Raw genomic sequence first — 18,373 nt, 5'->3', positions numbered from 1 at the left:
GGTGCCTTTACGGAATCTTGAATTGATGGTGGGCGAGACATGTGGGCGCCATCGGTATAAATGTCGGCTTCTCTGTGTGACGGCCCACCCCCCAGCTTGAGAACATTACTTTTTAAAATTTCATTTTTACAGGTTGTGGGCTTCGCTACTAGGCCAGCATTTGTTGCCAATCTCTAATGCTCTTGAGAAATGGTGGTGAGCTTCACTTTCGAACCACTGCATTCCATATGGTGTAGGTACGCCCACTGTGCTTTGGGAAGAGAGTTCCAGGATTTTGACCTAGTGACAGTAAAGGAATGACCGGTATACTTCCAAGTCAGGATGATGTGTGGCTCAATGAGAAACTTCCAGCTCATTATGTTCCCATGTACCTGCTGCTTCTGTCCTTCTAGTTGGTAGCTATCATGCGTTTGGAAGATGCTACCTAAGAAACCTTGGTGAGTTACTACAGTAGATAGTACACAAGGCTGCAAATGTGAGTTAGTGGTGAAGGGAGTGAACGTTCAGTGATGGTAATACCATTGAATGCCATGGGGCAATGATTTGATTGTCTCTTATTGGATATGGTCATTGCCTGGCTCTTGTGTGGAGCGAATGTAACTTACCACTTGACAGCCCAAGGCTGGATATTGTTCAGGTCTAGATGCATTTGCTCATGGATTCCTTCAGTATCTGAGGAGTCATGAATGGTGCTGAAAATTGGCAGTCATCTGCAAACATCCCCACTTCTGACCTTATGATGGAAGGAGGATCACTGATGAAGCAGCTGAAGATGGTTGGACCTTGGACAGTACCCTGAGGAACTCCTGCAGTAATGTCCCGGGGCTGAGATGACTGACCTTCAACAATCACATCCATCTTCATTTGTGCTAGGTATTTCTCCAGCCAGCGGAGTTTCTCCCCTGATTACCATTGACTCCAGTTTTGTTCAGGGCCCTTGTTGCCATACTCGTTCAAATGCTGCCTCTACATCGCATTGTCAGAGGGTCACTCTTATCTCTGGTATTCAGCTCTTTTGTCCATGTTTGAACCAAGGCTGTAATAAGGTCAGGAGCTGAGTGACCCTGGCAGAACTGTTGCTCGTTATGCTTTTACTTAATTGCTCTGTTTTAATAACCTTTGTTCTAGAGTCGCCAGGTATCTTTCTGATACCACCATGAGGTTCAAAGCCAAGTGCTGATCAATAACTCAATGCACCAGTTAGTAAGTTTCAAATCAAAACACATTTATTATACACACAGTCAATCACTATTCATGCATAAAACTCTACTTACTAGACTATCACTACAACTAAAGGCCTATACTTAGCTTTCAAATGGCCCACCAGGTCAGAGGAACAATGGCCTTTGTCCAGTTCTGAGTCTGCAGGCTTCAAGCTGGTATGGACAAGTAGCTAGGAGTGCCTATCTCGTAGCATGCATTGACTGGAGACTTACTTGGTTGGTGCAACTACTAGGCAGGTCTCTCCTTGATGAGAGTCATGGTCAAGAGTTCTTTGAGAGCTGCCAAGAGCTGTTAGGCAGGTTTCTCCTCACTGAGAGCCAAGGCCAAGAGAGCGAACTGAACTTGGGGACTCTACTTTATAGTCCGCAGGGGTTTCGCGCCCTTTTGGGCGGGCCCCGGACTTGGTCCCAATTAATTGGACCATGTCCCAATCGTTTTTATCGATTTCTCCAATACTGGAGCTGTTCCCTGATCGTTGGACGGGCCCTATCCGTTGGCCTGCCTTTGTCCTGGCTCCCGCTGGCGCCGGGGAGTCTGGTTTGGTCCCAATTGCTTCAGTGTTTCTGATTGTTTCTGGGGATTGCTCATTAGTATGTAGATGGCTATTGGTTTCGGTTCTGTCTGGGTTCTGCAAATCTTAATACACAGGAAACCTTGCACCTGCTTGTTTGTCCTGTGGCTGGCCGATTTTCCCTGCATTCTTTGCGGGCCTCCATTTTGGAATAGGGAAGTGGCCACCCCAGGTGGCTACAGAACCCTAACTGAGCGTCAGTGAGCAGGTTATTGCTGAGTAAGTGCTGCTTGACAGCACTGTTGATGACCCCTTCCATCACTTTACTGATGATGGAGAGTTGACTGAGGAGGTATTAATTGGCCAGGTTGGATTTGCTTGCTTTTTGTGTACAGGACACCTGGGCAATTTTCCACATTGCCGGGTAGGTGTCAGTGTTGTAGCTGTACTGGAAAAGCTTGGCCAGGGGTGCGGCAAGTTCTGGAGCACAAGTCTTCAGGTCTACTGCCGAAATATTGTCAGGGTCCCATAGCCCTTGCAGTGTCCAACGCCTCCAGCCATTTCTTGATATCAAGTGGGGTGTGATGTATTAGGCAGGCTGGGTCGATGTGGACTGCACTTGATGCAGTGTAGCGAGAGACAGACCTCCAACACGTGATAAGATGCAATACTCTTTTATTTAATGTCTGAACTACTATACATGTTCAACTGTGAGTTGGCACTATACTGACTGTGGTGAATCATAATAGCATAATTCACACTGTTATCACACATGTTGTACCATGCCTCTGTAAGCTTGGCACACGAGCAGTTGCGTGGCTCTGCCCCTAGGGGGAGGTGTACTGGGAATGTACGGAAGTTTGTACTGGGCTCCACCCTTGGCTCTGCCCATGACTCCTCCCCACCACTGGCTGTATAAAGCTTGGCAGTCGGAGCCTGCCTGCCAGTTCATCTAGAGTTCATTTCATCACAGGCAGGCTCTGTTGTAAGACGATTAAAAACACTGTTCACTTCTAACCACGTGTCGCGTGAATTGATGGTCTCATCACTGACTTGACTGGAGACCTAGTAGTAGCCTAACCAGACATACTAGCTACCGCATGCTGTTTGCACGGGCTAGCTCATGAACTCTGTCTCAGTGGCTGGGTCCCGAGAGAGCTGGAAAACTAGTGCCCTCAGGCTTTATAGTGGTTGTGTCCTGTCTGGTGATTGGCTGCACTGTTCTGTGTGCTTACTGGCCATCCTGTGTGTCAATCACTGCCTGTCTGCACTCCATTATATACACAGATGTATATTATGACATCTCTCTCCCCTTTTTTTTAGATAATAAATATTAATGAGTGTGATGTATATTATGACAGGGTGAATTGAATTTACTGAACATCTGTGATGCTAGGGTCCTCTGGAAGAGTGAGTGCTAATATTCTGTGTCAACAAGCCGGGTGACTTTAATGATGTCAGCAGTCATCATCTGCAAAACTTTCAAAAGTAGGGTATCAAGTGAGGATCTGGTCACCATATTGAGTATTGAGGAATCAGTTATATCCCAGTTTTATCCGACTGCTTCCTTTTCTTTATAATTTTTTTCAGGATTCCTCAGCATTTCTTCGACAACAATTGGCCAGAAACCTTCTAGGGACATCGCCTCTTGGCCTTTTGGCTAAGATGAGCGTGAGGTGTAATGTCTGGATCCGGTATGTCTCTCTTGTGGGGACATGAATTGGATTCAAGTTGAATTAGTTTTTGGAGCAGGCAAGGAGCTGGATTAGGGGTTTGCCCCTGCCCACACTCTGAGCTCTGGCTTTGTAACTCTGATAAAGTAATTTAAAAAAAGAAATCTTCCAGGGGCATACTATGGAGTGTTCACTCCTGGATTAGGTAGTGTCGGCTGCATAAACAGGTTAAAGGAGAGGATTAAAGGATGAATAGCGTCAGAGTAACGGAAACACCGCTATTCCCATGCCTGTATCACATTATCCCCTGTATTTATCTTTGAAAGAGCTCTTGCAGATTGAAAGGGCTGAATGGACTCCTTCAGCATTCTGCTATACTGTGATTCTACGGAAAACCTAACACGGAATAATCTGGAGACTAGATAAAACACAGGAGGGACCTGGACAGAGAGAGAAAAACTTCCCATTGGCAGATGATCAAGAACCAAACATCACGGATGATTGGCAAAATGCCCAATAGTGACACAAGGAGCAACATTTATCACACAGTGAGTGGTTAGGATCTGGAACTAATTTCATGTGTGTGATGGAGGCAAGTTCCATTGGAATTTTTAGGAAGGAATTTCAAATAATACCTGAAGAGAAACTATTTATTGCAGGGAAAAGGTTGGTTGTCATACTAGAAGAGTTACACTTGCAGAGAGCTAGCATGGACAAGAAAGGCCGAAAAGTCTCCTTCAGCACTGGAACCATTCTTTGATTCTCTGGTCTGGATTCATGGAAAGATGCATTGTGAACATTTAAGCCACATTTATGATTTATTAGGACTGAGGTGAGGAGAAATTTCTTCACCCAGAGAGTGGTGAATCTGTGGAATTCACTGCCACAAAAAGTGGCTGTGGCGGAAACGTTGTGCAATTTCAAGGAGGAATTAGATTATAGCTCTTGGGGCTAAAAGGATCAAGGAATATGACGCGAAGGCGGGATAAGAGCATTGAACTTGATGATCAGCCATGATCATAATGAATGGCAGAGCAGGCTCGAAGGTCCAAAAGGCCTCTCCTGCTTATATTTTCTATGTATGTATCTACGTATGATAAATCAGATATTGGCACTTCAAGTGTGACTTTGAGGATCTCAAAATGCTTAACCAAATTTGTAATACATTCACTGTTCTTGACCGGGTAAATGTAACTAATTCTACACATCAAGATTCCATAAACAGTAATGCAATGTGTGCGCTAATAGTTACACTAACAACACTAATAAGATCTTCAGTTGGGCTTGTAATATGGTTCATTTATACTTGTTAGAAACGACTTACATTCATACACAGGGACCTGTTCTCCACAAACAAAAAGAATATGTCAAGCATTGCAACTTTTTGAATTATCTGGGAGCTCAAAGAGCCAATGATCTCTGTTGTTTTCACCATGGTAACCAGAATCAATAGGGCAACCAATCAGCACCTGATGGTTTGAAATTTAGCATTCTTGTTTTTGGCCTGATGAGTGATAGATGAAAAGCTTCAACAACTCTCTTTTCAGGGGTGGTGTTTCAGTCAGGAATGTTGTCCGGGATAGTCGGAGAGTTCCCCTTCCCAAAGCTCTTCTACAAAGAGTGACACAGGCTCCTGACTGTCCACTGTGTTGTTCCTCGTGTCTTAATAAAGCTCGCAGTCTCAAGTGTGGAGAAGATGCTTTATTGTGGGTTCGTTCAGTTTCCAGAGCTCGACCTAGAACTACCTTCCAGTGCTAACTACCAGCTTTGCTTGCTGTGTGTCCTGCTTACCAGCCCCCCTGCTGTGAAGAGTGTTTTCCACTTCCTGTCCTGTTCTATTTATATGGCTCTCCCGTGCTCCCTCTAGTGGTCGCTCAGTTGTGTTGCATCTGGTTAACTTGTGATCACCACATCCCCCTTTTTCTCTTAACATATTTTCTGAACATCGTTAAAGAAAATTGTACATCCTGTCCCAGTGTATTTATAGCTCTCCCGCTCATGTTTGCTCTGTTGTTTGTATCTGGTCAATCTACGATCACCACATCCCCCTTTTTCTCATTACATAGTTTCTGTACATCATTAAAGAAATTTTATACAAAACAGTAACTTATGATATGCGTATCTATACAAGTGATGATGCTATTGCCTTAGTTAACAAAGCCAATGTATTTATATGTCCAATCTTAATAAAAACATTTATGAGTCCAAACTTGATGAATTTGTTCAGAGCTTTTTTTTTCTTTTTGTTGTTGATGACGTGGTGATATTGATATTGCAAGTCCGCTGTGAATGTTGTTGGTGTTCCTTGTTATCTTAAGTACCCAATGCGTCATCCCGAGGTGTCTGCATGGTCACATCACTGATGTTGACTGGCATGGACTTTTTTTTTTTCTGTGCTTGTGGTGTTGATTTATTGTCTCATCCGCCTTGGATGCTGGTGTGCTTGCTCGTTCTGGAGCAGACGTGTGTTTATGCGATTCGTCGTCATCCCATGACATGTTTGTAGTCTTGTCATCGTTTTGCCATGCGCTGTGGCATTGTCCGTCATGTGCCAAGTAGTTCCATTGTGTACAAGTCGTTGTTTCATTGCTGTTGTTTCTGTCGTTCTTGTTTTTGTTGTTTTCGTTGCCGTACTTGTCGCTGTTTTTGTCGTTTCCGTCTTTGGTGTTGGCACTGTCGTTGTTCCTGACTTTGTTGTTCTCGTTGCCGGTCTTGGTGCTGTTTTTGTCGTTTCTGTCTTTGGTGTTGTCGCTATCTTTGTTCCTGACTTTGTTGTGTTTGTTGCCATTCTTGTTGTTTCTGTCCCTGTCGTTGTCGCTATCTTTGTGCCTGACGTTGTTGTTTGTCTTGTTGCGCTTCATGTTGCTTTTATTCTTGCTGTTGTCGTTCTCGTTTCTGCTGTGCTTCTTGCTATCGTTGTTTGTCTTGTCGCGCTTCATGTTGCTTTTCTTCTTGCTGTTGTCGTTCTCGTTTCTGCTGTGCTTCTTGCTATTGTTGTTTGTCTTGTCGCGCTTCATGTTGCTTTTCTTCTTGCTGTTGTCGTTCTCGTTTCTGCTGTGCTTCTTGCTATTGTTGTTGGTCTTGTCGCGCTTCCTGTTGTTTTTGTTCTTGCTGTGTTTCTTTTGACTTTTGTTTTTCTTGTTATACTCTGTGAGTGTCCCGAGTGGATAATTTGAGTCATTGAGCATTCCGTCTTGCGAGTGGTGCGAATGATCTGATGTTGCATCGGTGCAGGTGACATCAATCAGTTGTGGAGAATTGGATTCCGCATCTTTGCTTTCTTGGTGCTCGTCTTCCGGAGTCAAAGTCTTCTTGATTACATTTGACGCGGTGTCTGTGGACTCTCGGCGCTCCTCTTCTGGAGTCCAAATCTGCATGATTTCAGTTGAGGTGGTTTCTCTAGACTCTTGGTGCTCCGCTTCTGGAGTTAAAATCTTCATGATTTCTGTTGATGTTGTCTCACTGGACTCCAGGTGCTCCTCTTCTGGAGTCAAAATTTGCATGGTTTCTTTTTGTTTGATGTCTCTGGACTCCAGGTGCTCCTCTTCTGGAGTCAGAATCTGCATGGTTTCTTTCGGCATTGTCTCTGTGGACTCCAGGTGCTCCTCTTCTGGAGTCAAAATCAGCATGTTTTCTTTTGGCGTTGTCTCTCTGGGCTCCAGGTGCTCCTCTTCTGGAGTCAAAATCTGCATGTTTTCTTTCGGCATCGTCTCTCTGGACTGTTGGGTGGCCCGACTCTGTGCTTCTGTACAGACAAGCTGAGAACTGTCAGTCTCACTGTGATCCCGTACGTCGAGTGCGAGCACCTTGTCACTGTTTTCGCATGCAGTGGGCAGAGGTGCATTGTCTTCTTCTTGTTCCTGTGAGCGTGTTGGACTTTCATAGTCCGCTCTTTCTTCTTGTTCCTGTGAGCGTGTTGGACTTTCATAGTCTGCTCTTTCTTCTTGTTCCTGTGAGCGTGTTGGACTTTCATAGTCTGCTTTTTCTTCTTGTTCCTGTGAGCTTGGTAGACTTTCATAGTCTGCTTGCGGTTGCTCAGGTACAGCGGGTTTACCTTCATGGTCTTGTTCATGCTTGGTGTCCGCCCGGGAGTGTTTGCTTGCATCCCTGTTGGAGTCTTTCATCACTCGCACTATGGAGCCTGTCATCGCTCGCTCTGTGGAGTCTTCCTGTGCTCTCTGTGTGGCGTCGTCTTCGTCTAGGGTATTGCTGTCATCCAATGTATCGACGAGCTGCCATGGCATCATGGTGTTGGATTCATCTACCATGAGTAGATTCGTGTTGAGCTTTGCAACGGTGTCGCTGATGCTGTGATCAGCATGTCCAAATAACTCCTCCATGTCTGAGTAGTATTCTTTGAAAGTCATTTCATCTTGGTTGGCTTCTTCTACCACGAGTTGATTCGTGTTGAACTTTGCGACCGTGTCGCTGATGCTGTGATAAGCATATCCGACAGACTCAGCTGTGTCTGAGTAGTATTCTCCGAAAACCAAAGCATTTTGGTTGGATTCATCTACCACGAGTTGGTTCGTGTTGTACTTTGCAACCGTGTCGCTGATGCTGTGATAAGCATATCCGACTGACCCAGTCAGGTCTGAGAGGTAATCGTCGAAAAACAAATCATCTTTTGTTGTTTCGGAATTCTTTTTGTTCGCTTCACTGTGTGTGGTGAAGGCAGCTTTTTCCAAGGTTTTGTGCAAGTTGTTTTTCACTGTTGGTTTAAGTTCAGGCGTTTTTCTGTGTTCTGAGGCAAGAAAATTTGGTTTTACCACTTTAAGTGTCTTGGTTTCAATTTTCGGGCATTTCCCTTTTAAGTGGGCGTGGTCAGGATTCTCAGACGTCATGACGTCACGCGTAGGAACGACTTGCACATGCGCAAATCGGCTTTCTTTCCTTGTGCGGTTCGGTGTCCATTGCGCATGCGCGGCTTGCGCATGCGCATGACGGTCCGCGACGAAGACTTTTTTTGACTGTGCATGCGCGGCTTGCGCATGCGCATAACGATCGGCGCCGCGATCTTTTGTAAACTGCGCATGCGCGACTTCCGGTTCCGGCGCATGCGCGACTTCCGGTTCCGGCGCATGCGCAGACGCGATTTGTAGTTCTTTGCTTACCAGAGACTGCAAAATGTGCTCCGACGCCATTTTATCGCGGATTTCAGCGTTTTTTCTTTCTAAAAGTTGTAAGTTACCTTTTCTTTCCGATCTGGACTGGATTTCAGCGTTTTGGCTTTGTGAGAAATTCTTTTTATTTCTTCTTTTTGATCTGTACTTTTCATTCGCGATTTCTTGCTCTTTTCGTGATTTTCTAAGTTTTGCATCACTCAGTCTCTGTGCAGTTTGGACTCTGAGTATGTCTTGCTGTTCAAATTTCTCACAGTACTCTTTAAATTTGTTTAGTAACGTTTGTAAGCTGTTTTTGTCTTCACCTTTTGAGTATTTAAATCCATTATAAACTTTCCTAGCTTCATGTCCTTCGATGAGGATTGCTATTTTAATTTCGTCTGAGGCGGCTGCTGCATCATATGCTATGATACCGAAATCGAACATTTGTTTAAACCTTTCCCAGACACTTCTTACTTTTCCAGTCGTGTCCAGGTGAAGTGGGTATCCAAGGCACATCCTCTCATCAGCAATGTCTTCCCAAGTCGAATGTCCAGCAGGAGATCTCCATGCCATTCTTGGTTGAGATTTCCATGCCATTTTTTTTTTTTGTTTTCTGTATCTGCAGCTGAGTTGTCCTGTCATAAGCGTCTGAAATCACTCCTGGGTACCATGTGTTGTTCCTCGTGTCTTAATAAAGCTCGCAGTCTCAAGTGTGGAGAAGATGCTTTATTGTGGGTTCGTTCAGTTTCCAGAGCTCGACCTAGAACTACCTTCCAGTGCTAACTACCAGCTTTGCTTGCTGTGTGTCCTGCTTACCAGCCCCCCTGCTGTGAAGAGTGTTTTCCACTTCTTGTCCTGTTCTATTTATATGGCTCTCCCGTGCTCCCTCTAGTGGTCGCTCAGTTGTGTTGCATCTGGTTAACTTGTGATCACCACATCCACCTCAATCTAGCATTGAAACAGTCCTTAGCACTGAAAGGTATTGTCTGCCCAGATTACTTATTTAAGTCGTGGTGTTTGGATATAATGATGACCCCTGTGATCTGCGTGGGAGACAGTGACCACTGGACTAACAGCCTGGCTCTCTGCTAGCACTGTCGCTGCTGAGAGACACTGCAGGAGCTGTGCATAGTTTCTCTTTCCGTGTCGTACTGAGGAGGAGCACTAAATAAAGCAAGTTACTACGGATGCTGGAATCTGAAACGAAAGAGAAAATGCTGGAAAATCTCAGCAGGTCTGGCAGTATCTGTAGGGAGAGAAAAGGGCTAACGTTTCGAGTCCCGATGATTCTTTGAGGAGGTGAACTGCTATTCACCCAATGAGATGTCAACTTGTTCAGGCGAATGTTAAAGAAGTTGTGACATTGTCAGAGGAAGAGGAGGGACTTCCTGGTAGAACCTCGTCCACGCCAACAGAATCAGTGTAACACAGAGAAGTAGAGGGGTTGAATGAGGTGGTTAGAGATTAGTGTCATTGACATATTTCACCATTAGTTATTTCATCATATATATCACATTGCCCAGAAAATCACAAGCATGATACAATTCAGTCTATTGATCATTTTTAATAGATTTCCACAATTCCTTTACATTGACTGCAATGTACAAACAGTACTTGAACAATTAATGAAACTTGATTAATATTTGATATGACATTCTGAAAACATCCAACAGGTGCAGACGACTGCTCTCCCTCCTCCCAATGATGTCTAATAAAGTAAAAGACAGGAAAAATATTCGTTATATCAAATATCAAAACTGCTGTAAAAGTATTACAAAGATGATCAGTGTTTGTTCGTGTTACTTCTTGGAATTGCACAGTCCCAGTTCAGAGGCAGAGTAAAGCTCCCTCGACACTGCCCCCATAAAACATTTGTAGGATAGGTACAGCACAGGGTTAGATACAGAGTAAAGTTCCCTCTACACTGTCCCCATCAAACACTCCCAGGACAGGTACAGCACGGGGTTAGATACAGAGTAAAGCTCCCTCTACACTGTCCCCATCAAACACTCCCAGGGCAGGTACAGCACGGGTTAGGTACAGAGTAAAGCTCCCTCTACACTGTCCTCATCAAACCCTCCCAGGGCAGGCACAGCACGGGGTCAGATACAGAGTAAAGCTCCCTCTCCACTGTCCCCATCAAACACTCCCAGGACAGGTACAGCACGGGGTTAGATACAGAGTAAAGCTCCCTCTACACTGTCCCCATCAAACACTCCCAGCACAGGTACAGCACGGGGTTAGATACAGAATAAAGCTCCCTCTACACTGTCCCCATCAAACACTCTCAGGACAGGTACAGCACGGGGTTAGATACAGAATAAAGCTCCCTCTACACTGTCCCCATCAAACACTCTCAGGACAGGTATAGCACGGGATTAGATACAGAGTAAAGGTCACAATAATTATGGTATACCTAATTCCTTCATCTGCCTATTTTGTCTCTGAATCGAATTGATGAATATTTTTGAAGTCTCTGCAAAGCTGTGAATCTGATCTGTTCCTCTCCCAGGTTAATCTTCATCATTTAAATCCATGTTTTATGCCCAGGGTTTGTACCAATCAAAGTCTAATGATGTCAGTGTCTTACACTGCTCGAGGACATGTGTACTGTGGTTATGTGACTGCTGTGTCTGACTGACAGAGACACATCAGTTAAAAAGTGATTATCAGCAGGTTTAATGATACAAACCTTAATCAGTGATATTTCCATCCTTGATCACAAAGTTATCATTTGCAGAACTGACTGGAACAAGGTTTCCCCTGTCTGTAAATGAATTGATAAACATGTTGAAGCTGTCACTTTATAAATCCCAACATAAACTAAAGCATTGGGTGAATGTGGGAACAGAATCAGTCACAATAAAGAGAAGAAACTCACCTGCTGCACAGCTTTGTAACCAGGTACAGACCTACCATCAACCCAAGAGCACCAACAATAACTCCAACAGCACAGACAATGGTCCCAATGTGGGGCTGTGGAGGAGGCTGGTCTGTTTAAAATGTCAAAAAACAGCAGGTTTAATCTTTGTTTATGTAGCCAGTGTTTACTGATCAAAGACTTATACTTGTACAGTGCCTGAGAAAGTTCTGGATGCATTTCACGTAGAGTGAATTCACAGAACCATCATAGAATTTACAGTGCAGAAGGAGGCCATTCACCCATCAAGTCTGCACCTGACCTTGGAAAGAGGACCCTACCTAAGCCCACACCACCCTATCCCTGTAACGCCATCTAACCTTTCTTGGACACTAAGGGCAATTTATCATAGCCAATCCTCCTAACCTGCACATCTTTGGACTGTGGGAGGAAACCGGAGCACCCGGAGGAAACCCACGCACACACGGGGAGAACGTACAGACTCTGAACAGACAGTGACCCAAGCTGGGAATCGAACCCAGGACCCTAGAGCTGTGAAGCAACTGTGCTAACCACTGCCCACCTTGCTGCCCTTAATTAATTAAAGAGCTGGAATGGGATGAATGACCTTTGTGCGTTTTGCTATGCAAGTTGAAGGATGATGGTTAACCAGGATTGCAGGAAAATTCACTGGTGTATTTTACAATCCTTTAAAAATGGCATCACAATCTTGAGACCCCCCCCCCCGCCCCAGTCCTTGAGCGCCCTACACCCCACCTCATAAGAGCAGGGTACCCCCGGGCCCAATACCCGGCATGGGCAAAATTACACCTGTGCACCTTGGCACTGCCACCTGGGCACCCTGTCAGTGTTAGGATGGCATCTGGGTGCCATTGCCAGTGGTTCCAGGGCATTGCGTACTGGGTTGGGCACTGCACAGCTGTTAGATCACGCCCATAATCTTCTGACCCCTGAGATGAGGGTGACCCAAATGCACTAAACCAACACACTGGTTTAGAGGGAGGTGGGAGTAAGGAGTGGTCGTTTTATCTCATCTGACCTGCCAGGAATGGGCTGGGGTCTGTAGAACACAGAGGGAATGCAGAAGTTGAGTTCCTCCACATGTAAGAGGTTTTAACACCATAATGTTTGTGCAGTGTGTCAAACAGATTCTCAGTCTCGGAGGGGTGGGGAGGGGCATGGCAGCAGTCAAATGCAGGGTGGCAATTGCAGGTCTGGCAGATTTGGTGGAATTCCCTGAAGATGTTTAAAACCTTGGATGCAAATTGCTGGTCCTGTAATTCTGTGTCTTTGAAGATGGTGAAGAATGGAACTGGAGCAAATCTTTACACCCTTCCATATATTTACAGATTTACACATTACATGCATACACATCCTAACCCAATAACCGCAATTTTAGACTGTCTATTTCTACGGGACACAAGTAAATGCCTACAACCTGCCTGCAATATAATACAATTAATATACAATTAATACTTTCTTAATCTTGTTAAATGCAGTTCACAATAATTTAACATCAAACGTACCCATTAAAACAACCATTGGTTTATCGAGACTGACATGATCAACTTGGCAGCTGTAGGTGTCTCCTTCCTGTGGATTGATCCTGATGTATTTTAAAACATGAAATGTCCAGTCTGCAGCAACCATTGTTTCTGATGATTCACTCGGCTCGGTGAATGGATTCCCATTGACCAGGAAGGTGACCTCAATTTCGTAAGGGTAAAATTTTTCTGCGTAACAGTACAAGGTGTTTGGCGGACCTGGGGTGTAATTTTCCTCAGTATAGATGTGAACAACGGGCTTTTCTACAGCAGATATAAGAGTAAAAAACTGTAACAACAACATATACCCATACAGCATTTTCACACAACACAATATGGGCACCACAGTGGCACAAGTGGATAGCACTGTGGCTATCACAGGGTCAGCCAGGGTCCCAGGTTTGATTCCCCACTGGGTCACTGTCTGTGCGGAGTCTGCACTTTCTCCCCCTGTCTGCGTGGGTTTCCTACGGGTGCTCCGGTTTCCTCCCACAATCCAAAGACGTGCAGGTTAGGTGGATAGGCCATGATAAATTGCCCTTAGTGACTAAAAAGGATAGGAGGGGTTATTGGGTTACGGGGATAGGGTGGAAGTGAGGGTTTAAGTGGGTTGGTGCAGACTTGATGGGCCGAATGGCCTCCTGCACTGTATGTTCTATGGTCTAATAATTCCCTTATTTTACAGCTGGTCCCAAGACCCAAGTAAGAGAGAGGATGTTCGAGGAATACATTTAGACTATTGGTACAGTTAGCAAAACTCCTATGGTCCCCATACAGAAACATAGAAAATAGGGGCAGGAGATGGCCATTCAGCCCCTCAAGCCTGCTACATCATTCCATAAGAACATGGTTGATCCTCTATCTCAATGCCCTTCTCCCGCACTCTCACAATACCCCTTAGAACATTTAGAGTCCTGAAATTTATTTCCTTCTTAAATTCATTCAGTCGATATATACATCACTAAATCTGAGTGCACTAACGTTCGTGCTCAGGGCCACAGTGAATAGATATTGAATCTGTAAATGAACAACTTACTGTGGACGATCTTTGTTCCTGTCTGTTTCACCAACTCCTTGGTGAGGCGTTGAAGTCTCAGCTGGAACCTACGTATTATCTCTCGAACGAAAGTCGCTTCATCCTCGCCCAGTTCCTTTTTTCCATCTGTCTCATTCCCATTTATAATAAACTTTTCCAGTCCATGATGCATGAACATAAAGGGAAAGGCATTTATTGCGAAAGCGGACAGTGAATTTTCTGAATCCGGAGTGTAACCATAGTACTGGTATGAATTGATAGAATCAACATCTTGAGATAAATTAGGGAAGAAAGCACAGAGAAAGAATCAGTGAATGGATAGATTGTGGAATTCAGCCCATCTTGCTGTGCTGTTTGCAAGAGCAACTTAACCAGTCCCAATCCTCTGCTCTTTCCCCATAGCCTTGAAAGTCTTTTCCCTTCATGTAATCATCTAATTCCCTTTTGAAACTCTTGGTTGACCGTGCCTCCACCACACTGAGGTAGTGCATTCAAGGCCCTGCATGAAAAGGTTTTTCCTCAAGTCACCATTGCTTCTTTCACCATCACCTTTATTCTGCCAATGGGAACAGTTTCTCTGTCCAGACCCCTCATGATTTCGAACAGCTCTCTGAAATCTCCTCTCAACTTTCTCTTCTCCAAGGAGAACTGCCCCAGCTTCATAAAATCATAGAATTTACAATGTAGAAGGAGGCCATTCGGCCGATCAAGTCTGCACCGGCCCTTGGAAAGAGCACCCCACATAAGGCCATACCTCCACCCTATCCCTGTAACCCAGTAACCCCAGCTTCTTCAATCTATCCATGGATCTGAAGTTCCTCATTCCTGGAACCATTCTCATGACCTTTTCCGTCTTCACATCCTTCCTAAAGTGTGGCGCAAAGCACTGGATGCAATGCTCCACTCAAGTCTGAACCAGTGTTCTGTATAGATTTAACCTAACCTCCTTGCTCTCATACTTTATGCTTTTGTTTATAAAGTTCAGAATACCAAATGCTTCATTAATCATTCTCTCAACCTGTCCTGCCACCTTCAATGATTTGATATACACTTAGTCTCATCTCTTTAACCTGCCAAGGGGGTGACTAACAGGTTAAGACAGCAGGCATTTGTGTGGCAGGGTAGGGTGGCAGGGGTGGATGGGGAAGTAGTCCTCTTCCATGGTTATAAAAGCACCCAAGGTGTCCTGGATAGGGAGAACATCATTTCCATAATCACACTTGAGACTTTCCATGCCCGATGGGCATCACAGGGGCAGGAGTGTGTCATCAGCCCCAGTAACATTATTTTAAATTGGTAAGTTTCCTTTGTAATTTTGTTTTAATTACCGCACCCCTTTTAAGGGCTGTTAATGAATTTTATTTGTTTATTGGTTTACTCAAAGGAGCATAGGGCCAAGTCCCTCTGTTTCTGCAACCACTTTAGACATGGAACCATTTTAGATTGTCTCTCCACATTCTTGTTGCAAAAATGAAACACTTCACACTTCTCTACAAAATGTAATCTGCCACGTGTCTGCCCATTCCACCAGCGTGTCTATGTCCTCTTGATATTTATCACTCTCCTCCTCACAGTTTACAGTACTTGCAAGTATTGTGCCACCTGCAACTTTTGAACTTGTGTCCTGCACAAGTCAAGATCATTAATATAGGGGAGAAAAGCAGTGATTCTGATCCTCAAAGAATCCCAAAGAAACCTGCTTCCAACAAGAAATTCCATGGGTTTCAGCTTTGCTGGCTGGCCTGTTGCGTTGCATTTTATATCTGCCAGGTCAACTGCATTCTCCCATCAATGCTGTCTTTTACCTCACCAAAACAACCAATCATCATCTTGTTCATTGCTATAAAAAATCCATGCTGGCTTTACTTAATTAATCTTATTTGCCTGAGCCATTCAAGAGCACAATTAAGAGTCACCACATTGTGGAATCACATGCAGGTCAGACTAGGTATGGGCGCCAAATTTCATACCCCCTCCCTCCCAAAGGACATTAATGAACAGATGGGTTTTTTCCCCATCCAGTGGGTTTCATGGTTACCATTACTGAGACTAGTTTTCTTTATTCAAAATTTATTGAATTGAATTAAAATTCTTCAATATCCTGGTCACATTTGGACCCATGCATTTGGATTGCTAATCCAGTAACATAGCCACACTGATACCAAATATGTGTCTGAATAGTTGAGAAAAATTGATCAGATTTCAAATGCTCCTCTTTTCTGCTGTTAGTTTTAATAAATTCAGATAAAGTTGGCTTGATTTTTACCCTGTGTAGATGGGCGGGTTTTGAATGAGTTAAGGTCTCACCCATTAACTCTTAAGGCCATAATCATGAGCCTCTCACCCTTGGAGGCAGAATTCAGCAGCTGCCAGTAAGTGAGATAAAAACAGACACTGGATTAAGGACACAAAACCTGAGTTTTCATTCCTAGCTCTCACACCCACGCGCTCCCTTCCCAATACAAAACAATTCGGAGGATCTCCGAGTGTCAGCTTCCATCCTGGGCAGAGCTGCTCAGGGACTAGAAAACTACAAGACCAATTCCACAGCAAGAGTTCAGGTCCCAAACTCCCCTCCTCTGCAGTGTGTCCCCACAATACACTCACCAATCTCTGCTCTCGTTACTGCTGTCAGTGAGGAGATGATTATTAGGCAGCTCCAGAGTTCCATGTTGAGAAATGACCGTCTGTTTCTCCAGGATCTCTCAGGTGATGTGAATGGAGACCAAGTGTAACTCAGTACATTGATAGATGTAGCTTCAACTACGCTGTGATTCAATACTGCATCTCTTACCTCACCACCCAAACACACCGTTTCACAATCCCTGTCATTTCAACAGTATTAATTACAAGCGTCAGTCATCACTTGGCATCGATTGACTGTGGGTAACCAGTTCTTCAGGAAACATTACAAACTTAATAACAACATAATCTTATATTGAGGTATTTTTACATTTTGGAAAACATCCCAAAATGCTTACGGGCTGGAATGACACGTTGGAGTGGTGGGAGGTGGTAGAAGTGGAGAGATTGAAGGTGGGCAGGGGGACTGGTATAGCAGTTTCCACCAACCAACATAATAGAAGGGGGATTGATTGAAGGCAAGGTGAATGCAGGAGGTTTTTGGGGAAGCCTTTAATTGAGGGGTGAATGGATGGGGGGGGGGGGCGGGGGGGAGAGGACAGCCAGTCAGCTCCTGCATAACAGAGGGATCTGGGGATGAAATAGGTGGGAGAGGTAGGATGTATCCAATGTAGATTGCAGGAACTGGAGAAATAGTTCTTTCACCTCATTGATTATTTCAGCTACTCAGTCATAATGATTTTGATATTGTTTATTTCTTCTTAAACTGAGGATAGCACCATTTTGATGTATTTTGACTGTTATATTTTTAGGCATTTTTAGCCTCAATGATTTGAGGAATGTTGGTACTGGAATATGGAACAGGTTTCCCAGTATAACCTTTATATCTTGCCATTAGGAAAACCACAGCCACAGGAGCTCATTGTTGAAAAGGGCAGGTGCACCCCTCTCTCAAGTCGTACCCCCCAACTCCCCATTCCCATGAGTGCTCCCTGCTGTCAGGAGCATTTCCCACTTGAGTTATTTCTTGTTTGAGATTGCTCCTATTTATAAATTTGGACAGCTTTGAGTTCTGGAGTCGAACTCACCAGTAACTGGGTTGAGGCCTGTAGATGGGGAACTCTTTGCTTACCCGTTTCAGAGAGATTGGGTACAGGTGGTTGGCATGGTTGAGACATCAAGGCCTCAAAAGGTTTGGAGTTTACAGCTAAATTGTTCAGCTTCCCATAGCATAGCAGGGCTACAATCCCAGTCATAGTTCTACCCCAATAGTTCCCATCAATGGGCTTGACTAGTTGATCGATCATCTGCAGTATCCTGAACGTGCCTGACTCAAACCACAGGTTAATCAATCTTAGAGTCATAGAATTTACAGTGCAGAAGGAGGCCATTCAACCCATTGAGTCTGCACCAGCCCTTGGAAAGAGCACCCTGCATAAGCCCACGCCTCCACCTATCCCCGTAACCCAGTAACCTCAGGACACTAAGGACAATTTATCATGGCCAATCCACCTAACCTGCACATATTTGAACTGTGTGAGGAAACCGGAGCACCCGGCGGAAACCCACGCAGACATGAAGAGAATCAATATCCCCCACACCACCCCACCACCATGAGCCGTTAAATAATGGACAACAGACAATGGGCAAGTGAGAATTTGAGCCTCATTAGTGGATACCAGAAACTGCTCACTTGGAACTTAGTGAACAAGCTAACACACCCAAAACTATGTCCCATGATCAACACACACACCATATTTCATCAAAGGGTGTCCACCACCCAGTACTTAAAACAAAAGAGCCTCTTCAAGAGAAA

At 44.6% G+C, this 18,373-nt stretch overlaps 2 protein-coding genes across 4 annotated transcripts in view; both read right to left on the bottom strand.

Moving 5' to 3' along the window:
• LOC119955756 (H-2 class II histocompatibility antigen, A-D beta chain-like) overlaps positions 1-18,373 on the bottom strand; it is a 215,797-nt gene that overhangs the window by 91,537 nt on the left and 105,887 nt on the right. The gene's annotated exons all lie outside the window — the stretch shown is intronic.
• On the bottom strand, positions 10,058-16,818 carry LOC119955763 (RLA class II histocompatibility antigen, DP alpha-1 chain-like). Its single transcript, XM_038782296.1, has 6 exons — positions 16,582-16,818; positions 13,975-14,244; positions 12,921-13,202; positions 11,395-11,506; positions 11,206-11,280; positions 10,058-10,221 (listed from the first exon to the last, which is right to left on the bottom strand). Exons 1-5 carry the CDS (start codon positions 16,643-16,645, stop codon positions 11,244-11,246), a joined length of 765 nt encoding a protein of 254 aa, XP_038638224.1. The 5' UTR covers positions 16,646-16,818; the 3' UTR covers positions 10,058-10,221; positions 11,206-11,243.

Source organism: Scyliorhinus canicula, chromosome 21 (genome assembly GCF_902713615.1).
Source record: "Scyliorhinus canicula chromosome 21, sScyCan1.1, whole genome shotgun sequence".
NCBI lineage: Eukaryota > Metazoa > Chordata > Chondrichthyes > Carcharhiniformes > Scyliorhinidae > Scyliorhinus > Scyliorhinus canicula.
Note: the sequence above shows the minus strand (reverse complement) of the source record. Positions and strands in the feature narration are given on the sequence as shown.